Source organism: Schistocerca nitens, chromosome 1, assembly GCF_023898315.1.
Source record: "Schistocerca nitens isolate TAMUIC-IGC-003100 chromosome 1, iqSchNite1.1, whole genome shotgun sequence".
In the NCBI taxonomy this organism is placed as follows: domain Eukaryota; kingdom Metazoa; phylum Arthropoda; class Insecta; order Orthoptera; family Acrididae; genus Schistocerca; species Schistocerca nitens.
Window position 1 is genome coordinate 659733940 of NC_064614.1, and position 26014 is coordinate 659759953.

General features: G+C 37.2%; 1 protein-coding gene across 2 annotated transcripts in view; it reads right to left on the reverse strand.

Moving 5' to 3' along the window:
* Positions 1–3072: 3072 nt before the first annotated feature.
* The window catches only part of LOC126259026 (uncharacterized), a 667737-nt gene continuing 644795 nt past the window's right edge, over positions 3073–26014 (reverse strand). For both annotated transcript variants that reach the window (XM_049955690.1, XM_049955689.1), the window contains exons 24-27: positions 20052–20205; positions 19845–19957; positions 12205–12412; positions 3073–9777 (exon numbers count right to left, since the gene is read on the reverse strand). In XM_049955690.1, coding sequence (XP_049811647.1) covers positions 9417–9777; positions 12205–12412; positions 19845–19957; positions 20052–20205 — 836 coding nt within the window. In that variant the 3' untranslated portion in view covers positions 3073–9416. The remainder of the gene's footprint in view (positions 9778–12204; positions 12413–19844; positions 19958–20051; positions 20206–26014) is intronic.

Consider the following 26014-nt stretch of genomic DNA (forward strand, 5'->3'; position numbering starts at 1 on the left):
TGGAGATTGTGGCGATACAAGTGAGACTCTTTAGATACATGCAATGTTACAAATGGCGCCTTGCTAGGTCGTAGCCATGGACTTAGCTGAAGGCTATTCTAACTGTCTCTCGGCAAATGAGAGAAAGGCTTCGTCAGTGTAGTCGCTAGCAACGTCGTCGTACAACTGGGGCGAGTGCTAGTACGTCTCTCGAGACCTGCCGTGTGGTGGCGCTCGGTCTGCGATCACTGCCAGTGGCGACACACGGGTCCGACATGTACTAATGGACCGCGGCCGATTTAAGCTACCACCTAGCAAGTGTGGTGTCTGGCGGTGACACCACACAGAGTATTTGCTATTACTAGCTGAAACTTGTTACAGAACTCAATTAGTCTTTCTCCTCTCTCATTCCTTGTCCCAAGCCCATAGTCTCTTGTAACCTTTCCTTCTACTCCTTTCCCTACAAATGCATTTGTGTCCCCCATGACTATTAAATTTTCATCTCCCTTTATGTACTGTATAACCGTTTCAATTTCCTCAGATACTTCCTCTATCTCTTCATCTTCAGCTTGCAATGTTGGCATATATACCTGAACTACTGTTCACACTCTTTGCCCTACCTATCTATTCATAACAAATCCTGCTCCCATTATACTAGTTTCTGTTGCTGTCAATACTACCCTATACTCATCTGATCAGAAATTCTTGCCTGCTTTCCATTTCACTTCACTGATCCCTACAATATCTAAATTGAGCCTTTACATTTCCCTTTTCAGATTTTCTAGCTTCCCTACCACATTCAAGCTTCTGACATGCCACACCCCAACTCATAGCATGTTATCCTTTCATTGATTATTCAATCTTTTTCTCATGGTCACCTCCCACCCAACGTTCCCTCATGGGAATCCAAATGGGGGACTATTCTGGAATCTTTTGCCAATGGAGAGATCATCATGACACTTTTTCAATTACAGGCCACATGTGCTGTAGATACACATTGTGTGTCTCTAAAGCAGTGGTTTCCATTGCCTTCTGCATGCTCATGCTGTTGATCATCGCTGATTCATCTTTAGTGGCAGTCTCCCACCCGAAAGGAAAAGAGAATGCCCTGAAGGTCTGTCTGCTTCTCTGCCATCTTTGACAAGCCCATTTTCAGGTTGATAGTGACTTCTTATGCCAAACGTTTTTGGCCACCAATGCTGACTATTAATGAAAATGTAAGTGGTGGTAGATTTTGAGCCAAGCAGTGAAGGCATTTTGATAACTAATAAAAGACATTACCCCTAGACCATGGGTAAGAATATTACAAGCTCGTATCTCAGACTGAGATCACAATATTTCTTTAACTTTCCTGAGTGGTCAGAAGAGTGCTCCGATTCCTTGCCTGTTTAGCACTCATCCTATCTTACTACTTGTTGCACCTCAGAACGGAAACTACACTGCGTTTTAGTCCTCCTAACTTGCTGGGACAGAATAACTTTTTCATTTCATCAACAGCATTGATCTAATATCATGGACAGATTAGCTATTCCTTTTTAACACCATTGTCAGATGATTAATTGGAACTCAGGTGATCCTTTTCTGAAATAAACTTGACCCTGTGTATGAGAGTGTTCAGTGTAACTCTCTTCTGAGCTAGAGGATGAAAGATAAACCTGTTCTGTTGAGATATAGGTACAGTTTTCAACAAGGATGACTGAGTCATCCATCTGCTTTCCATTCAACCTACACTTCTAAGAGAGCAACTTCTTATCTTTCTCCAGCTCTATTGTAAATCTCATGTCTCGAAGTATACTGCTCATATGGCCAATGAACTGCTGAAGCATCTCATTGCCACAGGGTCAGATTAAAAGTGTATCAACAATATATCTGATGAAGCAGGATGCACAGGGGGAGGGAGTGGGCGGGTGGGTGAGAGCACACACAATGTTCTACCACCATTCATCAAAATTCTCCATGACAAAATTAGCTACAGCTAGTAGCAGTGGCAAACCCATGGCTATTTCATAAGTAATTTCATAATAATTTCCACCATATTTTTTGTGGAAATTAGACTATATGACAACTTCCTTAGAGACAACAGCTATGCACTTGTCAATGCACAGTTGCATACACTTGATGCTGAATGAGCACAGAGGATGACTCCTCATAGTTTACTGGCTGATGCAAGTGGTGGCACTACAAGCGCTGTGGGCAGTGAGCACAGATGTAAGCTATAGAGGTGCCACCATCTCTATAATGTAACGTAAACAATCAGATGCCATACTCACAGTCTAAAAGTGAGAACCTTTCCAGTCTCATGACAGTCAGGCTTAGTCAATGATGGCAATGAGGGAGGTGATAATCAAAAGCTACAGATTTTATTCAAATTTGGTGCTGCAAATTAACCAAGAACTTTTTATCCAAGGACCATTGCAAAAATCTTCTTAACCAAGGTCCGAATATGTTCATTAAATAATTAAATTTCTCATTTACTGTGCCACTTGATCTCATGATGCACTCACCAAATTCGCTCTGAATAGTGTCACTGTGTCAGAAATTATAATTTTTGAAATGGTCCTTTTTTCTTTTTAGCTAAATTTATGTGGCTGCACTGCCAGCTGGCATGATGTGGTCATATATACACAGGTATGTATATATACTCTATACCTCGAAAAAGGAATTGTCTGAAAGCTGGCAAAGTTTGCAGTTTTCTGTCAGCTGAGAAGGTGAAGGGTAGCTGTACAGAGGTGTGTGTGTGTGTGTGTGTGTGTGTGTGTGTGTGTGTGTGTGTGCACCCTAGAGCTTGAAAAAGAATTTGTCATAAAGTTCACAGTCTTGTCTCTTTGCCTCTTAATGACTCAGTGCCTCTAATATTCAGTACTTTGTCACTTTTACTTCTTAACTCATCTAATTTTCACAGTACTTTCCATACCTCCACCCTCCCTTTTCTTTTTATAAATATACATTCTCATTTATTTAGATTCTCCCTGACCCTGCTATTTTTCTTATGATCAGTTTCTTCCTCACTCATTGTAATGATCAATATTTTCTACAAATGGAAATGTTGGCAAGAAAAGAACACTCGACAGTGTGGCACACTGTATCATTAACTAAGGTATTACACATTTATTTGAGCTAAGAAACAAATACTTTGGTTACCAGTCACAATATGCAATATTTGACATAAATAGAATATACATGAATATTTCTTGGTCATTTGCTAAGGATACTATACAGAAAAGGATGACAAAAATTACATCATTTACAATTTGTACAAAAAAATGCCATTAGTAAAAATCATTAACAAAATAAAAAGTATCATACCAATAATGAATTTCAGTTGTGGGCAAGAACAATGAGAAGGATGAGTCATATAGTCATCCACTCATCAAACTGTATCGAAGCAAGGAAATCAATTTTCATCTGCCATAAAAATGCTGTATCTTGATGCAAAGCCACATTTGTTTTGACCACTGCAACAAGTTTTGTATGTTGACAACCACTTCGCATTATTTCTTACAGAATTATATGCTTGACTGCATGTAACCTTTTTTTTCACTTAAGGACTGGTATATTAGATTAGAGGTACAGAATGTATCTATTAATTCTACTTTTGCTTAAATAATACAGGAGATTCATGATCAACTTTTCACGCTTTACAGCAACACATGTAGAAGTGCTTTAAGCAAATTTATCAGTGTGTAAATAAGGTACAAAAATGATGACACACAGGATGAGGACATGATAATGGAAATGAAGACGACAATAATAATAACAATAATAATAATAACAATAATAATAGTAATGACATATTAACTACATCAGGTACTTCATTGGCATACAAATACAAATGTATGCATAAACATAATTATCATACCAGTACATTTTCAGCACATTGCAACTCAGTAATGGTGCATTAGTGACAAAAAGTAAACAACATCAAAATCACATCCATACGAAACTTTACACAAACCAGTTACATATCATACAAACGAGCATAAATGTATCTTTTTTAATTTTATCTTAGCTGCGCAGCAGACCATGATAAATAGTAATAGATACAGATTTAAGTTACTTCATCTAAATGCTAAATGTAGTAATAGCCACTGAAAGCTGATGAAAAAATTAGCTACCAACAATATTTTCTCATTAGAGAGAATCAGACCAGTCCCCTTAATACAAATCATTGACATGAATCATTGAAAGTACTGAATGATGCGATTATTGCAAATCTGTACTGCAGTACTGACTGGTAAAAAAGAACAGTGAATGCATGAAGTGGCACTTCACTGTAAATTACAAGCTAGAACTGAATAACAAAGGTGCAATAATAATGCAGAGTGTGTATAAAGTTAAAGACTATAATGAAATAATAATTCATTGTACCTTAGACTTCCATTTACACTTAAAGTGCAAAATAAAGTAAGCTTTGAAGCATTGATAATTACCAGCTTTAAAATAGTATATTAATGTGAACACTCAAATGATGAGACTGAATACAAATAAGGATAACACAAATTTCAGTCACTGAAATATATCTCACAAACATTTCAAATGCATCATAATTTACTCCATTCTCACCAAGTGTTGGGAAAGGGGAGGAGGAACAATTACTAACAAAATCACAAGAAACAAGAACAACAAATAAGACTCTAATAGAGAAATAATTTTGCTATTAAAATGCCTACATTTTCAGAACAAGAACCAAAAAAGAGAAAAATGGACTTTCATCTAAAATTACAACATTTCATCTTCCTAGAAAAAAACAAACAGCCACTGGAACTCTGCCCAAATGAACAGTGAATAATTCAGGTGCATGATAATGTGAAGGCAACAAACCTATACATGTTAGACAAGGAACAGATCCTTGTATTATGGAAAGAGAAAAGGAACATAACTATAAATAAAACTTTAAATGACAGCTCCACAACAACACTGCCCACAAAATGATGTGACATAAAAAATAAATACAAAATATGCAAGAAAGGAAAAGTTCATACTCACTGGAAATATTTGAGATCATGTTAGAGTCAACAAATAACTCTCAAATAGATATGAAACTTATGGGCAATAAAACTTAACATGCCTCAAATGTACACATGAAGATATAGCAAATATGAATAAGTCACTGTCTATAAAATATGAATAGGAAAGCCACTGTTCATAAAGAACTAATGCACACAAACATTCACATTTGAGTTCTAGAAACCATGCTTTGTTTCTTCCTGGCTTTCTATGATGCTTGGGAGGGTTGGAATCTGTGAACCTTGAAGTTTAAAATGTGCTGTTTAGCACTGTTTTGTGTGTTGGGCTAACTGTGTTTTTCGGTGTGCTGATTTGTGTTGCTTTCTGTATATTGTAACTTATAACTGATAATCTCAAACTTGACTAAATTATTTCAGTGTTATGAAAAGGACAGTTGCTACTCACCACATAGCAGAGATGTTGAGTCACAGATAGGCATAACAAAAAGACTGAAAACAAATAAACTTTTGGCCAAAAACTCCTTAATCATAATTAGACAAAACACACATACACACACACACACACACACACACACAATGCAGATGCAAATGACACACAAGTGACCAAAATCGCTTGCTGCTAAGGCCGTGTGTGTGCGAGTTGTGTTTGTGTGAATGTATGTGTGTATGTTATCTAATTCTGATGAAGGGCTTTTTGGCTGAAAGATTACTTGTTTGACAGTCCTTTTGTTGTGTCCATCTGCGAGTCAGCATCTCCACTATATGGTGGGTAGCGGCTATCTTTTTCATAGTACTGTCATTATTTCATCTGAATTTTCCATTGTTTTACTAAATTACTTATATTAAATGAAAAACCTACAGTACAGAGCCAACTTCACTCATGTTTCCTAGATGTTTGCACCACAGATTTACATCTGACTATTATTTATAAAAAAAGAAAAAAAAAACATTAGGATTCCATCATGATGGACACAAAAATCACATTTAATCTATCACTAATGCATATATTTAGAGTCTTTACCTGAACTGTTTGCCTCTTAGGAGTAACAAAAATAACCATGATCCTGTCACAAAACATATTAGATGACAACAGAAGCTTTTTAGTACAGTCTTTTCATTTATAAGGCACAGAATTTATATTTCACAAGCTTGTCCTGAAAGGAAGATGGAATATATTTGCTGGTAGCTTATAGAGTGATTCTGACCTGTTCTAAAGTATTCTTCCAGGTAACGGCATCCAGATGTTACAAAATTTCAATAAGCTGAGCTGATGGTTGAGTCATTCATTCATCAGCCTGCTGTTATATCACAAAATCTGGATGAAATTATCCAGCAGAATACATAACAGCATGTCAAAGTCAACATATGGCAGGAAAACTAAACTGAGATTTCTGCGTATAGATCTCAACAATACTTCCAAAAATTTTCACTTATTTTGTTTCCTGGTAATATATTTTTCTCAGATTTTAAACTGTAAGCTCTTGACAGACTTCAAATACTTAGGAAGGTGTAAATGAGGCTGCCCTTTGGGCATTGAAAAGCTGACAGCAGTTACGTTAGGGAGCAAAACTATTGGTCTACTTATCCCCAAGTCAGATAACTGCAGTTAGATTTACTTTAATTATTTCAACAGCATGAACAGAAAAAGTAGATTTTATCAATTGGAATAGATCAGTAGTCTAAGATTTATATAAATGCAGTAAGTTTGGCTGATGCTGTTGAAGCTTTTAATTGATTTGTGTGACATCCCTTCATGACAGTTAAATATCTGGGCACAAATTCTGAACTGGTACACAGAGTTAACTTGTCACACACAATTTACATAATATTTTATTTAATGCATCATTGACTGTAATAGAAAATATCTTAAGACCCTCACTCTCATTGCACATGCAGAAGCCAAGCTTGTTAACACCGATACCCAGGTTCTTCGCTCCAACTGTGTACCTTCTTAGTAGAATGCTTTAGATGCTCATTTCTAGCACACTTTGTTTGCAGCACATATATATTTATCACTTAGCTTTAAATGGATAGTCCTTTGAACTATTCTTACAAAATCTTGTATGAGTTTCTGAGTAATCTGACAACATTATGAGTTATTGACACCTGTGGAGTAAATAATTCCTCCTAAATTAAAGGGTCTGATGGTTCATTTTGATATGAGATCTGGATCTCCAAAGCTCATACTAGTCAACCCTTATCAGTGAAAACTACATTACCCACCATTGCAATTAAATAACTAGCATTAAATACTCCTAGAGACACTTCTGTGGAATTTGAGATTTATGTGATTACATTCAATTATGATGAAACATGCTGTTTTGTTGTTGAAAGAGAGAATAAATTTTTCTATGTACCATAAAATAAAATACAAACATATATCATCTCAATACATGAGATGTGATTACTAAACAAATACATAAAACAAGGAAACATGGTTTCTACAGACAAAATAACTGAGAAACCACTTTACAAAACAATATCAGTGGATAGCAACATGGTCAATTATTTCCAGTATATAAAATGTTTTTTAATATTTGGAGATTCAGTTAAGTGGAGGATGCAATTTTATCATATTGTCCATGAAGGACATGCACTCTAATATTTGTTGCATGTTCAAGAACAGAAAATTTAATATGGCATTTCATCTGACATGAATTTACGCAGACAACATGTCAAAAGGAATAAAGATGACTTTGGAGCAAGTATCTACATCTGATGTCCTGAATTTGTAATATGTAAACTAATATAAAAAGAACATAATGTATGATAATAGTTTGCAGTTATACAATGCAACTTGTTTGTTTTAAGTCCCTTTGCACTTGACATTTATGACCCTCTGCCACTACTTTGTTATTTTAAATAAACATCTCAAGTCACATATTACAAACATATTAAAAGATTTGAAAAATGTGAAACATAATTCCTGTCAACACACAAAAAAAAAACCAATAAGTGTTTTACCTTTAAACCTGTAAAACAACTCTGTTATTCCTTTCTTATGGCTAATAAAGTTTGTTAAAGCATTTAGATTAAATACATTTGGTGAAACTGAAAGTTCACTGTAATAAGATGCAAACATTTTGAATGAGGAATTGTGGCGAGACTTTATAAAAGAAGGGAAATGTCACAGATAGTCTACTGCTCAGACAGTGGGACATACATTATCCATTGTGTGCCCACATAAGCTGTTTTACAACACAATCACTTGAATATAAAAAAAGCATGTAGCACTACAAAAGATGTTGGCCTCAAAATTTTTATTATGAACTAATGTAAATTGAAACCACCTAGTGTTAGAATTAAAAAACACACATTCCTGAGCTATGTGACTCTTGAAAAGGATCAGTACATATAATCAGTAATATGTCTCAATTGTGTGGACAAAGAGAGATGAGAGACATTAAGTACAGTATTACTACAGAACTGTAACATAACCATCTTTTATTCTTTTGATCAAGAATCTTGTCATGGATATTGGATAAAGAAGTGATCTTCATAAACATGTGACAAATAAATGTAAGGAATGTTTATAATTTGTCATGCTTCGATACACACATGTATTTTAACCAAAAATTCAGTAGAAAATCATGGTGTGTGTTCATTTTTTGAAACCTTTTTTTCTCCAAAAGACTTTTTAAATCTTTTACATCAGTATCAGATAATCCTTACTACATAAGAGGTAAATAGAATGAGAAGTGCAGAGGTTTTGGATTCTGTCCTCTAATTATAGACTCTGCAAGGGTTCATAAACTTAAAACTGTGAAGTCATCTAGAAACTTTTGTTGATGAATGGGAACATAAGTATATAAATAAGACTAGAGGAATAATTTGGTTACAATGGTTGGAATGAAACTGGCACTTTCTCACTTGCTCATATGCATAGGGTTTTGAACCATTTTCTCCACTGAATGTCTAAAAATAAAAAATTGTGTACTCAAAAGAATCGCCAGTTAAATTCATTAGTTGTAACAAAGAGTAATTATAAATATTTTGAAAGATCTCATCACAGCTTTCATCTCTGACCTGCTGAGCAGCATATTTATTTAAGAAATATTGACTCTTTTTAAATTGTTTATTAAATCAACAGTTCACTAGAGTGCTTAGCACTTTTTCACTTTCTCACTGCAGGAAAAGAAATGTGTAGCTTCAATCAGCCAGAAAAACAAATTTCATATAGTGAAATGGAACCACATAATAATTAACATCTATTAGAGAGGTATTTCACATAGCTGATGGCTAGTTAAAATTTTCCTGCAGCTTTCTAATGCTTATATAGTGTGGCGTCATGACCATCACCATTAAACACTACTGCAGATGCAGATTTTGTATACACAGTACGCAACCAGACCACAATTTACTACTGTGGTTAACTTCACTGGTTACTGTAGGCAATAGTGCCAAATACTATAGCTACAGGAACACAATTTCTGTGGCACAGTTGGCTGGCTGTCCAGTGAGTGTATGCTGTCAAAGAATGGAGTCCACCTGCTTAATTCCACCAGGTGGGTCATGGCCACAGTATTCATCTTCAAAGTCTTCATCATCTTGATGTGCTGTGATATATTTAGAGCTTAAAAGAGGTTCACGTACACAACCATTACTTAGTTCTGAGTTGCTCTGCAACAATGAAGCTGTTAAGGAACATTTGCGAAACCTTTCTGGAAGATGCATTTCTAGTTGACCTGTATCTTCCATCTGTACTGAGGCTAATGGCATATCGAGGCATGGCGATAAGAGCCGTGGATTGTTGGCAAGAAATTCCACAATCTCAGATGCATTTGGCCTTCGCTTATAATCTTTATTCCAGCAGGATCGAATAAGAGCTTCCCTGTAAATAAATTACATAGTTCAAGAGTAATACAACTGATATTCCACAGAATGAAGGTTTGTAATTATGACACTGAGAACACCAAATTAATAATAAGTAAAGGAAGTTGTTAACTATTTGTTAATGATCTATTGCTAGGAATATCTGCCTTTATGTGAAAGCAATTTTCACGTCTATTATACAAAGAAATTTGGCCACATCTTTCCTCATTCCTTTCCCCTACATCACTGTCTGGAGCACGACAACATACTGAACACTGTTTCCATAGAATAATTTCAGTTGCAAAATCATTATATACTCTTATGTTTCCAGTATATTAAAGGATTGGTGCTAAAATAAAATGTTTCATACATTGTTCTTTCAGCATGTCTACAGAATTATTTTGTTTTCAACAAAGTTGAAATTTTTAACAATTATCAGTCATCTCTGAAATGTACAGTAGGCTGTCATCTTAACCAGAACAGAACAAATGGAATATTTTTGTATACAGATATTCTGTAGAATGCACTTGACATGGTACCACATTGTACAGAGTTAAAAAATGTCAAATCATACAGAATAGGTTCCCAGAAATGAATGGCTTGAAGAGTTCCAATGCGACAGAACTCAGGACATTGTCCTCCAAGGCAAGTGTTAATCAGAGACAAGGGTATCATTAGAAGTGCCCCAGGGAAGTTTGATAGCAGTGCTATTATTCTCCATATGCCTAAATGATGTGACAGATAAGGTATGCACCAATCTGTGACAGTTTATTGATGATGTTGTAATACAGGGGAACGTACTGCCACTGAGTGACTGGAGAAGGATACAGGATGACTTAGACTGAATTTCTATTGGTGTAATGAATTGTGGCTTGCTCTAAATGCAGAAAAATGTCAGTTACTGCAGATGAATAGGGAAAAAAATACTGTCGTGTTTGAAATAGTATTAGTGGTGTGCTGCTTGACACGGTCACATCAGTTAAATATCTAAGCTTCATTGCAAAGTGATATGAAATGGAACGGATATGTAAGGACAGTATTAAGGTAGCCAAAGACCAACTTTGGTTTATTGGGAGATTTTTAGGAAAGTGTAGCTCATCCACAATGGAGGTGACATATAGAACACTTGTGTGGCCCATTCTTAAGTACTGCTCAAGTATATGTGATCTCCACCAGATTTAATTAAAGGAAGATACTGACGTTATTCAATAGTGTGCAGCTAAATTTGTTACCTGTAGGCTATCATATGGTGATCAACAAATTAAAAGAAGTGTAATGGAATATAGTCAAATTAAATCAGATGATACTGAGGGAAACAAGACAGGAAATGAGTTTTGTTACTTGGGGAGCTAAATAACTGATATTGTCTGGTGTAAACAGGATACAAAAGACAGACTTGTAATAGCAAGAAAAGCTTTCTGAAGGAGATAAATTTGTTAATACCGAATATAAATTTAAGTCTAAGGAAGTCTTGTTGAAAGTATTAGTTCAGTTAATAGTCTTCTACATTTGTGAAATGTGGGTTATAAGTGGTACAGACAAGAAGAGAGTAGAGTATCTGAAATGTGATGATTCAGAAGAATGCTGAAGATTAGATAGGTAAATTGGTTAAAGAATGTGGAGGCACTGAATAAAATGGCAAAAAAAGAAACTGATGGCACAAGTTAACTAAACAATTGGGCTGTGGACAGAACAAATCCTGGGGCACCAAGGAATGATTAATTATATCCTGCAACACACTGTTGCCTTTCTGTAAACTATATGTTCTCAAATACATACATTGTAAGTAATAGGTATGTTTTATAAAGTGATTGTATTAGTATATTTGGTGAGTGGGAATAGTTCCTCAATAATTTCAAGTATTATTTTGTAAGAAATTTGTTTCATTTCCTCCACCCACAATTAATCACCAGGCTAAGACCTCAGATATACGTTCTCAGTAATAGGTGAAAACTGGGTTTTACATTGCAAATTATTCTTGCTTTTGGTCTTGCAATTAATACTAGAACCAGTAAATAATTTATGTGCAAATGTTTATTACAGTCATAATTATTTCATCAAATTAACCTCTATGTGCATAATAGCAATTTTGGAAACTGCAAGGTACTAACAGTGACTACATAATAATGTTGAATGGATGAATTTGAAATTTTAGCGATTGAAATGCATCCAGCATAAACACTAAATGCTTTTTTCTCTCAAATAAATATGATGTATCTTCTTCCTTCCTGCCTAGAGTTTTAATAATGCAATTATATATATATATATATATATATATATATATATATATATATATATATATATGGACACACATGCACGCACGCACACACACGCACACACACACACACACACACACACACACACACACACACAAAATGAAATAATTATGGAGTTAAAAATCTAGTAAGATAAATAATAAAACAAGAAATTAAAATTATCTACTTACAGCTGAGGTTTCACACCAGTTGGGATCTGAATAGTGTTTCCAGCTTTCACATGCTCTAACACTTGATTATTGCTCAGTCCTTGGAAGGGGAAACTTCCAAACGTAATGATCTCATACAGTAGCACTCCATAGGACCACACATCAGAGCTTGGTGTAAAAATACCCAGTTCCAAACTCTCAGGTGCCATCCATCGGACAGGAAGCATTCCTTCATAATACAATACAAAATGAAAAAAAAAATTAGTTTATAAAAAAGCATCTACTGTGTTAAAAAATAAACCCACACTAAAAGTTAATCTATTTTTTCTATTCTGCTTTTATATTTTAATTCACTGTTTTAAAGATTTCCTACTTCACCATTGTTGCTGTTTGTCTCAATGCAAACAGCTCTGTTGCAATGTAAAAGGTAACAATGAATAGCTTCACATTTACATCATTCTTGTCATATTATTTAATTGTGAGAACTTTTTGAACTCTTTGTCCCTCCTGCCTTACTGCAACCCAAATGATCTAGCTTTTACTTATTTTTAACACAGTACTGGTAACATTCATCTGTTATCTTACACAACTGTATGGTGCACGTCTAGTCTCATAATATGGCATGTCTCTCCCATAAGTTGCTCACTTGCAGCAAGCTACTAAAGGATTATAAATATACACTTTTACCTATAGAGGGGGGAAGGAAGGAAGGAAGGTAGGAAGGAATGTTACGACTGACATCGAGGCCACACACTAACTCAGTCATGACCTGAAGTGATTTAAGGGAAACACAAAAAATGTAAAGCTAAATGGGTCAATGGTGTTTTAAAGCCACTCAGCTGTGCCATCTGTGTGTGTGGCCAGTGTACATGGTTCAACTATGCTGTGTCAGTTATAAGAACTGTTTTGCAATGAATTAGTAGATACAGGTAAATAGAGAGATTTAATCTTCCAAGAGCTCCAAAAGAACTGATTATTTTATACTGAATGGTAAATGTTTAAGAAAAATGAAAGTAACATTAATTGTGGCATATGGAAGCATATGTTCTCAGTGTATATGAGGAACGCATCAGATAAGGTCACCAGCACTTTCACAACAGCAGCTATATTTTTACAAATTTACTGGATTAGAATTAGATAGGGTATGTCTGAATAGCATTAATCAGCATAGTGATATTTTGTTATGAATAATACAAACAGATTAAGTTTCTATGATGCCTGTTGTCTCATGTTAATATATATCTTGATTTGCTCCACATCCCTACCAATTAACACAAGGCCTTTTAGTCCATTGCATTTTTTTCCTTATTTCAATAGTTAACTGTAAATGCCTTGCTTTTAGTCAAGAAACAAAATTTGTAAATCATAAACTGTTTTAGCTTGACTACAGTCTTGGTTCGAAGAAAACGTGTTTCCTGGGGTAACATCTTATTTTTGTTCAAGTCAATCGAGTCTTTGAAGTGAGTTCAATTACATCAAAGATTTTAACTTCAAAAGTGGAATGATAAAATGTGTGCCAAACAAAGATTTTCAGTATCCATAAATTTGGTGCAAGCAATTTTCATGTATGTCCGAAGGAACAGCTTCAATTAAAATGTCTACCCTGTACGGGAATATACATAATGGCTGTACGAGCACAGGATGTTGGCACATGGTTCACGACATATGGAAGTTTGGGTCTGGCCATGATTCGTGCTCGGGTATGCAAATGGTAAGGCGACCGCTCGCGATAAGCGGGAAATCCGAGTTCGAGTCCGGGGAAGGCCCAAATTATCATTGTCGTCATTCCATTATACACATTGTGGTAGTTCATATTCGCAACTGTGAATATATTTCATGTAGTAGTGTTCTAAGATGGAGAAGGAAGGCAGAAAATGTCTCCCATTATATGGCACAATTTTCAAAGAAACTATGAGAAACCTGATACATAGTCACGGTCGAGAAATTGCATGCTTTCGAAATTATTTTTTGTATGGAGAAATTGCTGGATGCTGTTGATGGAAGTAAAGTAGGACCAATTGAAGGCAGAAATGCACAGAACTTGAGGGATTATCTTAATGCAAAATCAATGCTTCTTATTTCAACTGGTATGAAATTTGACCAGTTACAAACTGTTCAGTCGTGTGCTACAGCAAATGGTATGTGGAATCATCTTAAGATAATTCATGAACAGCAATCTGCAATGAATAAAGTAACATTGAAACAACAGTTCTATAGTAATAAAACATTGCACTATTATACTATTGTGCAACATATTAGTAAAGCCAAAGCATTAGCATTGTCTCTTGCAGGTGTTGGTGAGCCAGTGGGAGATGCAACAGGACTGTCTAAGTTTTAGATAGACTTCTGGCAAAATAAGGTTTTTTTCTTACAGTCTGGGTCTCCTGTGATGAAAGCAGGCAGATTTTCCACAATTTAACAGAAAAGTTACTAAAAGAAGAACAATGTTTGTCATATCCAAGAAATGGCAACTGCATTCACTGCTATTAAAATTAATCACAAAAAAAGAGGAAAGTCAGAGTTTGCAAAAGAATTTAACAAAAGTTCTGTGAACAAGAACTGTATTGAGCAGCAGTATTGTCACAAGAAAGGTCATTATAAGGCTGAGTACAGCAAAAGACTGTTTAAATTTTCTAGAGAAACTCAAGAACCTAAATATCAAGCTCTGAGTGCAGATATTAGAAGCATTTTGCACACTAATTTTATGTCGGACTTGCTGACAGTACTGCATGACTTCAAATAAAGGATGGTTTTCAATATTTAAATGTCTATAGAAGTTCAAAGTTTGTGTTGCCTTCTTATGTATGGATTTTCCTATGAATTTGGATTCACATGAACATGTTACTGCCTGAGTTAATTATGGGCAAGAACATGTTTACGAAAGACTTCACTGCAGACTATAATGAACTGTAACATTCAATAGACAAGAAATACAGCAGCAAATCACTCACCAAATAAATGTTTGTCAATAACAACCAGTGAACAGATACACCACTGAGAACCACTTCCTCACTATGGGATACAGAAGCCACTGATATACATGTATACTTCTGGTCACTACACATCACAGGACACACCAATAAGCACGACTACTGGAATATTGTCACTGGATACTCAAAATTCAGAAAAAGGTTGCTAGGACTGATTGTTACATGTTGGTAGGGTATGAGTACAATGAGAACCACACAAGATAAAGTGTTGTTCTTGCCAACAGAGCACCATTATTGGCAACTTGCTTTAAATGTGCAGAAAAGTAAAATTATGCACATTAAAAAATGAAAAAAACTTAGTATCCTATGACTCTAAAATCAATGAGTCAATGTTGGCCAACTAATACAAATACCTGGGTGTAACACTTTGTAGGGATATGAAATGGAATGATCACATAGGCTCAGTTGTGGGTAAATTAGGTGGAAGACTTTGATTTACTGGTAGAACACTGGGGAAATGAAATTAGTCTACAATGGAGATTGCTTACAAACCACTCATGTAACCATTCTAGAATATTGTACAAGTGTTTGGGACCCATACTAAATAGGACTAATAGGGGATATTGAATGTACACCGAGAAGGGCAGCATGAATGGTCACAGGTTTGTTTGATCTGTGGGACAGTGTCACAGAGATACTTGAAGAACTGAACTGGAAGACTCTTGAAGACAGATGTAAACTACCCCCAGAAAGTCTATTAACAAAGTTTCAAGAACTGGCTTTAAATGATGAGTCTAGGAACACACTTTAATCCCCTATGTATCACTCACATTGAGATCATGACGATCAGATTAGAATAATTACTGAACACACATAGGCATTCAAACAATCATTATTCCTGTGCTCCATACATGAATTGAAGGGAAAGAAACACTAATAACTGGTACAATGGGATATACCCTCTGCTAGGTGGTATGCAAAGTATAGATGTAGATGTATTTTCAAGATTGCAGTGGAATCCTGTGGAAGACATTTGAATGGGGTGCTTTCTTTTATTCAGGAATCTTATTTACTTTATGTCCAAATTTTTGGTTGCTCTTCAACAAGAGAAAAGTGAAAAGTTATCAACCAGGCAATAGAAGAATGATTTCTCTCTCTCTCTCTCTAGGATCCTCTGTTCTATTTACGCACCACTTCCTACTCCTTCGGCCATCATTGTGTTCTATATGTAACTTTCCCTGCATGCATCAGTGATGCCCCATTCTTATAGCATTCCCTTCCCTGGCTCCGACACTCCTCCCCTCCCCTCCCCCCCCCCCTCCCCACCAACCATCACCTCTCCTTGTTCTTCTCATCTGCTCCATCCAATACTACTCCCATCCCCACTCCCAAAAACAAGACAATTAACGTAGGCATGGCCTTCACCTCAACAGGAAAGGGAAGGGTAAACTGGCTGGGAAAATAGCAGGAAAGTTAAAGGGGGAGGCACTGTCATGAGTAATAAAATACCAGTGGTTATAGGGTTCATAAAAGACTCTTTTTTAGGGTAGGGAGGACAGAAAGAAACCAGGTTTTAAGAGGGGTTAGGATTGAGACAAACCTTCAGTTTGAGAAAGAAACCAAAAAACATAATTCAAGCTTATTACATCAGCATAAACAGCTATTAGTTAAGAATTTTCAACAATCAGCAGAAATTTCAACTCTACCCAGTTTTAACTCAGTCAGTGTGAAATGTCAGCTACCTTTATTGCATCAGAATATAAGAGGACTGAGAAATAAAATTAAAGAATTAATTATCTGCATAGATGAATCAGAGTCCTCAAACCCAGCTGACATAATCTGCCTCTCTGAACATCATGTGACCACTGGTATTGAACTTTTAAGTGTTACAGGATGTAGGTTAGCATCTCACTTTTGTAGAGCAGAAATGGAGAAAGGAGGAGTTGCAGGCATTCATTAGGAACTGTCATAAATTTAAGAATATAGACATTCATAAATTTTGCCTAGATCATAATACGGAAGCATGTGCAACAGAAGTAGAATTGTGTGCATGTGTGTGAGTGAGGGTGAATAAAACCTAACTTCTGCATCATTTCAGTGCTGCAATGTGTACCTTGTAAATAAGTATTGTAGTAGTTCTATTACATGTTTATTACCTTATAAATAAAAAAAAGTCTTTTTTTTTTATTTTAAATTTAGTGCATTAATGGGATCTTAGTAAATGAATGTTTGTAAAATGATTCTTTCATATAGTGTTCATTAAAAAGAAAAAAATGACGATCATTCCACTTGGGACCTGTGGAAGGTACATTGGCTTATTTGTTTCCGTTGTAAATATTTATCATGTATTATTGTTTTTCTGACATGTTCTACATCCTGGAGGAACTCCTCAATACAGATCAATTGTAATGAATGTATATCTAATCTAAGCTAAGCTGTGTATGTGTGTGTGTGTGTGTGTGGGGAGGGGGGGGGGGCAAGTGCGCAAGCACACACGCATGCATTTATTTGCTAGAATTTTGCTGGATATAGTTTGAAAGATAGTTGAAGTTAATTGCCTTTCTATTGATCGACACTATACAGTGGATGGTTATCTTTATACTTTCTATAGTTTGTATCTTACCCATGAATTTCCAATACTGTACATATAATTTTGAGTATAATTTTATATGATCTGGAAACTCTTAGCACTGAGACAGACATTCAAAGTTGAATCAAAAACAAAAATAGAGCTCCAGAATCAATTTTTACTCTGAAGCAGAGTGTGATGATGATGATGTTTGGTTTGTGGGGCGCTCAACTGAGTGGTCATCAGTGCCCGTACAAAGTCCCAATTTTTACACAGTCCAATTTTTTACACAATCCAATCTAGCCACTATCACGAATGATGATAATGATGAAATGATGAGGACAACACAAACACCCAGTTCCCGGGCAGAGAAAATCCCCAACCTGGCTGGGAATTGAACCCAGAGGCAGCAACGCTAGCCACTAGACCATGAGCTGTGGACATAGCAGAGTGTGTGCTGGTCTGAATCCTAACAGACTAAAACTGTGGGTCAGTTTGGGACTCAAACTTGGAACCTCTGTCTTTTGCGGCCAAATTCTCTATTGACTCTCTCCCCAACTCCACAGTAATTCTCCTGCATACCTTGCATGACTAGCACTCCAGGAAGAACGGATACTGCAAAAACATGTTTTGGACAAATTGTTTCCAGATTAGATTTTTACTCTGCAGTGGACTGTGTATAGATTTGAAACTTCCTGGCAGATTAAAACTGTGTGCCAGACTGGGACTCAACTTTAGAACATTGGAGATGAGGTGCTGGTGGAAATTGAGCTGTGAGGACTGGTTGTGAGCCATGCTTCGATAGTTCTGTCAGTACAGCAACTGCCCACAGAAGGCGCAGCCCCCTGGTTTCAGTCCTGGTCTGACACACACAGTTTTAATCTACCAGGAAGTTTCAAATGCAGAGTTTTCTTAACAGTAGTCCCATGTGCCTATCAACAATTAGCATGAAAGAATAAGACAGTTTTTCTATTTTGAAATTTTGTGTGCTAAAAGATAAGACGATGATGTTGATGTACAAATGTTTTTATTGTGAAGGACTTGTTACTTAGATTATGAACATAAAGGGCAGTGCACGGGAATATAAACTCAAGTTTCTTTGATAGCTGAAAGATGCAGCAAGGAATAGAAGGAAGGAAGATTAGTGTTTAACATCCCATGAACAGTGAAGTGATTAGAGATGGCTCACATGCTAGGAGTGGGAAAAGAAATTAAAACCATAGCAATGAAAATTTGTGACAGGCCATTAACACAAAAGCATTACTTAATTGTTCAAATCTTATCAGGCCTTTCTAAATGAAACTAATTCTCAGTGTTTCATAGATGATAATGGGTTGCATGCATGTTCCAACTTTTCCAGAACTCAAATTTGCTATCAAAAGCTTTAAAATATAATTTTGAAAAAACTCTCAAGAGCATGGTGAAGCAATTGACAAAAAGTCCTTTAAAAACAGAATGTATTAAATGTAGTTCCAGAATTGAAATAGTAATAAAATGTATAAATAATAATAGAAATAATAATAATGTATGATGATGATGATGATACAGTAATCTACTTAAAATTCTTTATACAGAACTTGAGCACTCTCTCCTACACAAGGTATACATGATTAGTAAAAGAACTGCTTGTTTTTGCTCTGCTCTCAATTGTAAATTTCTTACATTTATAGCCATGTACCGAGCGAGGTGGCGCAGTGGTTAGCACACTGGACTCGCATTCGGGAGGGCGACGGTTCAATCCCGTCTCCGGCCATCCTGATTTAGGTTTTCCGTGATTTCTCTAATTCGTTTCAGGCAAATGCCGGGATGGTTCCTTTGAAAGGGTACAGCCGATTTCCTTCCCCATCCTTCCCTAACCCGAGCTTGTGCTCCGTCTCTAATGACCTCGTTGTCAACGGGACGTTAAACACCACTAACCTAACCTATAGCCATGTGACAAAAACAGATAAATCTTAATTTCTTCAGAAGTAAACTGTATGAGAAACAGAAAGCAATGTTATGTATAGCTAAAAAACAGACAACGCTACAATTTTCCACTTCTCAAAACAATCTCTAAAACAAATTTCAGGTTCCTGGAAGCTCTGAACATTTCTTATCATCCAAGAAAAGTAGATAACACTAAATTCTCATTTTAAAAGTGTGAATATATCACACAGTCTTACCTTTTCTGTTGAATTTATAGTAATCATTTTCAAACATTGGCCTTGTCATTCCAAAGTCTCCAAGTTTCACCACACGAGCAGCATTGACAAGACAGTTCCGTGATGCGACATCACTAGTACAAACAAACAAATGCATTTGTTAAGCAACCATTCCAATATTTTAAAAATTACATGAAAGTTGAATACATAGTTGTTGGTTGTACACACCGATGAACGAATTTCAAATCAGCAAGGTAGCTGAGTGCTCTTGCTACATCCAGAGCCATTGAAGTCAACTTTTTGCTTGATACTTCATCTGATTCTTCAGTAAGTCTGTCATTTACTAAATGTCGCCGAGCCAGAAGAAATGTTTTCAGATCACCTGTAATGCAAATATATGTTGATAAACCTGTACATCATCTGCTTCTTGGAAATGCACAAAAGACTCAAGTGCACTCAGTATGTAGAGTAAGCATGTGCTACATCAGGGTTGCCACAAGTTACCACAAGTGAAATTCCCTGATATTTCCCTGATTTCCAGACAAGTTTTAGCATTTTTCTCTGAAAAATTTTGAGATCTCAAGGGTAAGTAAAGACATTAGTTGACAAGAAAATGTATGAACTTCTGTATTTCTAACCATGTGAGCAAAAATCTTAAGTTCTATGATCAACCTCTATTGTAATGAACTGTTTTTAGGTGGAGGAAGCAAGCCAAATGGTATGTATGTTTCATTAAGACCACTGATGTCATTTTATTTCAATAAAACTAAACATATTTGATGACAAAAATACACATTTCCTTGGAGTCACACAGCAAATTTAAAATACCTTTGCTGATTTCAGACATATCCCCACAAAAAAGTAGGCCTCTTGAAAGAAGTGTCTAAGGTGCGGAAGAGATGTGTAAACCAACACAGTAGGTGATCACCAATAAAATGTTGGTTTTACTATATTTGTTATTGTCGGTTATTACTGCCAGCAACTACCCCAATTTTCTTCTTTTTACCATCCATACTTTCTAAAACTATTTTAAAAGTGTCAGAAATGTACTAGAATAAATGAAATTCTATAACATTCTGCTCTGTAAAATGTACTTGTGGTGAGACAGTCACAATTCCTGTAATCCATCACCGGTGGCCTGTGACCTGGCGAGGAGCACTACATTCCACAGATAAACCTCAAAAATCCACTGCATTACACCACACACAAACAGACTCAGCCTGCGGGCATATTGGTGAGGCTAGATCTGACGGGCAGGGCCTGCACATTAGTGGGAAATGATGGGCTTCAGATTGACAGGCCTGATCCGTTAAGAGATACCGAAAGAAATTGCCTGCTGTTTTGGACCATCGTGGAAGTCCACTTGCATAGCCAGCTATTCATGTGTCACAGACACCATGTTGATGAAATGAGACCCAATGATTAATCCATGCAATGATAACTTGCCCAAATACTCTGATAATCAATACTCATGGAGGCAGGTATCAACTCAACGTGAAGATGACTGCTGAGCTGCAGATGGGCGACAGGCAAAGTATTGCAAAGAAATGTGTGATATAATAAGGGGTGCCTTGTCCGGTAATAGGTAAGGCCCCAAAAGCACTCCTCTCACAATTCCAGCCCACAGATTTATGCTAAAGTGTGCCCGAAAGCAATGTTTACGGGTAACAAGTGGGTTGTGTTCCAACCCATAATGGCTTTCGTGACGGTTGAAAACAATGAGTGAAGCTAGATTCTTCAGCCCATACCATGTTATTTATAAAATATTCGTTATCTTTCACTTGGTGAAAAAGCCATTCAAAAAACAGTTTTCATCGAATGCGGTCTTCTGGCAACTGGTGTTGATTTACCGTGTAGCGATATGGATGCAGTTCTCCATCGCGAAATACTTAAACAACCAGTTTGAGATATTTGAAACTGCCTTGCAATATCAGGGGTACTTTGCTGTGGCGATTGGTGAGCATTTTAAGAATTGTGGTGGTGGTGGTTAGTGTTTAACGTCCCGTCGACAACGAGGTCATTAGAGACGGAGCGCAAGCTCGGGTTGGGGAAGGATTGGGAAGGAAATCGGCCGTGCCCTTTCAAAGGAACCATCCCGGCATTTGCCTGAAACGATTTAGGGAAATCACAGAAAACCTAAATCAGGATGGCCGGAGACGGGATTGAACCGTCGTCCTCCCGAATGCGAGTCCAGTGTGCTAACCACTGCGCCACCTCGCTCGGTTTAAGAATTGTGTCCTCTGTGGAGTATGTCTAGTCATTGAACGACCTCTGTCCATTAGTCGTGGACGAAGGTTACCGGTTTTCCGAAGGCGTTGCTCCAGGTGACGAAAAACTTTCTTATCAGGATGGTGCCTTTGAGGGTACCGTGCATCAAATGCATGAGCATCAGCAGCAGCGTCATTGGCTTAGTTACTGCATGCACCCAGCACCAAAAGCATATCGACATATTCATCATTTGTGTACTCCATTGGGCAGCCGCCTTCCATGAACGTGATGGGACCACTCATGGATTTGCATTGCGCGGTTTATTGACACATGCATGCAGTTTAACGAACCCCACTGTTATGTGATAGGCTATTGTCATGTGATAAAACACTGTCCTGCTTATAAACGACGAGAAGTAGGGAGTGGACATCTTAAGAACCATAGCTCCATGGTGAATGAGACTTTGATGTCCCAGCAGTCTACTCAGTGAGGTACGACGGCTGGTACGGTAATGTGGGGTATACATGTTCCTCTATACATTCTGATGCTCTGCAAGATGTGACAGTGTTGAAAGCTCCTTGTTTCCATACATATGTTTTCAAAATGTTCCCGATCTGTTCTGCTATAAAACTTTTCTCTTGAATCTGGATGGATTGCATGCTGATTTCCAAGTTTCTACATGCGATATATTACATTTGAACAAAGCAAATACCTAATTATTGATGAACTGATATTAAAATGTGCACAGCCAACTACATCTCGATCTAAAACGAAATAAATTTTTAGATACATGATATCTAAAGTGTGGGAATCGAGGTCTGCGGTAAAAGACATTGCGCACATTTTTCTCTTCTTAAAAATAGTCTGTAGAATGTCCTGTACACTTCATTTACAGATATACGAGGTGCATTCAAGTTCTAAGGCCTCCGATTTTTTTTCTAATTAACTACTCACCCGAAATCGATGAAACTGGCGTTACTTCTCGACGTAATCGCCCTGCAGACATACACATTTTTCACAACGCTGACGCCATGATTCCATGGCAGCGGCGAAGGCTTCTTTAGGAGTCTGTTTTGACCACTGGAAAATCGCTGAGGCAATAGCAGCACGGCTGGTGAATGTGCGGCCACGGAGAGTGTCTTTCATTGTTGGAAAAAGTCACTAGGAGCCAGGTCAGGTGAGTAGGGAGCATGAGGAATCACTTCAAAGTTGTTGTCACGAAGAAACTGTTGCGTAACGTTAGCTCGATGTGCGGGTGCGTTGTCTTGATGAAACAGCACACGCGCAGCCCTTCCCGGACGTTTTTGTTGCAGTGCAGGAAGGAATTTGTTCTTCAAAACATTTTCATAGGATGCACCTGTTACCATAGTGCCCTTTGGAATGCAATGGGTAAGGATTATGCCCTTGCTGTCCCAGAACACGGACACCATCATTTTTTCAGCACTGGCGGTTACCTGAAATTTTTTTGGTGGCGGTGAATCTGTGTGCTTCCATTGAGCTGACGTCCCCCAAAACATTCTCTCCACTTTCTCAATCATGTCGTCAGACCGGCTTGTGCGAGCCCGAGGTTGTTTCGGTTTGTTGTCACACGATGTTCTGCCTTCATTAAACTGTCGCACCCACGAACGCACTTTCAACACATCCATAACTCCATCACCACATGTCTCCTTCAACTGTCGATGAATTTCAATTGGTTTCACACCACACAAATTCAGAAAACGAATGATTGCACGCTGTTCAAGTAATGAAAACGTCGTCATTTTAAGTATTTAAAACAGTTCTCATTCTCGCCGCTGGCGGTAAAATTCCATCTGCCATAGGGTGCTGCCATCTCTGGGACGTATTGACAATGAACGCGGCCTCATTTTAAAACAATGCGCATGTTTCTATCTCTTTCCAGTCCGGAGAAAAAAAATCGGAGGCCTTAGAACTTGAATGCACCTCGTAATTCCATTGGGATTGATGACACATCAACTCTGACACTACGACTCCACATCCACTACTTAACACTGACTAGTCGCAGCTAACTGAGAGAATGCACATTGTTACTTGCAGTAATTATGTTCAAGGCGTCGCAGTAGTTACTGCACTGTCAAGTCTTGTATGCCAGGAATAAAATCAGTCTCGGAACTTTGCGGTCGGACGGAGTAAGGATTACACACTGAGGTGACAAAAGTCATAGGATAGCTTACACAAGATATGAAAAGGTAGTACATTGGCGGAGCTGTCATTTGTACTCAGGTGATTCATGTGAAAAGGTGTCCGACATGATTATGGCCCCACAACGGGAATTGGCAGACTTTGAATGCGGGGTGGTAGTTGGAGCTAGACACATGGGCCATTCCATTTTGGAAATCATTAGGTAATTCGGCCTTCCTAGATACACAGTGTCAAGAGTCTGTCGAGAATACCAAATTTCAGGCATTACCTCTCACCACATAGGAAAGGCAGTCACACGGCCATGCTCTTATCAGAAAATCAGAGCACACACACATTCACACAATCACTCAGACACATCTCATGCTCACATGACCTCCGTCTCCAGCCACTTCGTCAACAGTCTCTGAGTATCAGATCCAAACAAACCACTCCTCATGCCTCCCTGTATCTTGCCAGCAGCTGCTAGGCTAGGTACAAGAAGTGGTGGCAGCATTGGCTGCAAACGGAGGGGAGTGGTAGAAAGGGGAGAAGCAGTAACAGTGAGGGAGTAGGAAAGCATCACATGTACTCAGCTGCACCCAGCCAGTGATGATGCATGACATCTCAATAAACAAACCACTTCATCTACTGAGACAAAAACAAGACTTTTCTGGGTTTTTTCCAATTTCCCTGACATTGCCAGATTTCCCTAGCACGTTTGAAATTCCCTAATATTCCCTGATTCCCAGAACTTGTGGCAATCCTGTACATGCAGGAAACAATTATTAACATGCTACTTCACTAGAATACAGATTTATTTCATTCATGCTAGACAACAAATTGTGAATTTACATGTGTTTGCAAAAGGTAAATACAATTAGTAATCCATTCCAATACAGTCACAGCAAATATCTGAAAATATAATGACAGGTTGACACTAATAAATAAGTAGATCAGATAAACTGAGATTGGGAGTTGGCAATGAAGACTATCTGATGCTGTGAATTATAACCACTGTAAAAATGTGTTAGATGTGATTTTTTAATTGCACAATTTAAAATACATTTCTTAACAAGATAATTCTGACAGTCACTTGACACCATTGTTCTGAATACAGAAGCCCAAATAATTATAATTATCTTAATTTACTGTTTACTAAGATTTTAAAATACCAAAATTAGAAAATAAAGGGAACAAATGTGCAAGCAGACAAGAAAACCATTTCCACCATTTAGGCATATTGCTGGATATTAATAAACTGTGAAGGGCAAGAGAGAGGAAAGATAGATGAATACTGTGGACAAGAATTGGAAGAAGCCAGTGTACTATTTTCTTCACCATTTGCCTGTCTTTATCTTAAATGTTCATTGATCCTGATGATATATTTGAAACTGGATTTTAACTTGGGATTTAATGGATCCCTGAAACTGGAAACAAGTAGTCTGGTACTTGAATCTGATATGCTTTAAACCACTGATACCAATGATTATTTTCTGTAACTTGTCTCTCTTTTATATGTATTTTCTTTGTTTTCCTATTACTCATTTCTCTTTCGCTATAGAATAAGGAACGTACTAAAAAGTTCTGTAAAGCAGAAATTAAAAGCTTATCTTTTCGTATGACAGAACTACTCTACTTCTTCACGCTTCAGCTGCTAGTTTTACTAATTCCCCTATAATGAGACTCTTAATTTTTTACATAAATGTTTCACACCCAATGATGGTTCCTTACACTCAAATGACAATCGTTTTTGTGAACTTAGGACTTCCCCCCCCCCCCCCCCCCCCTCCTCCCCCCGCACTCACACACCAACACACACACTCACACTCACTCACACACACACA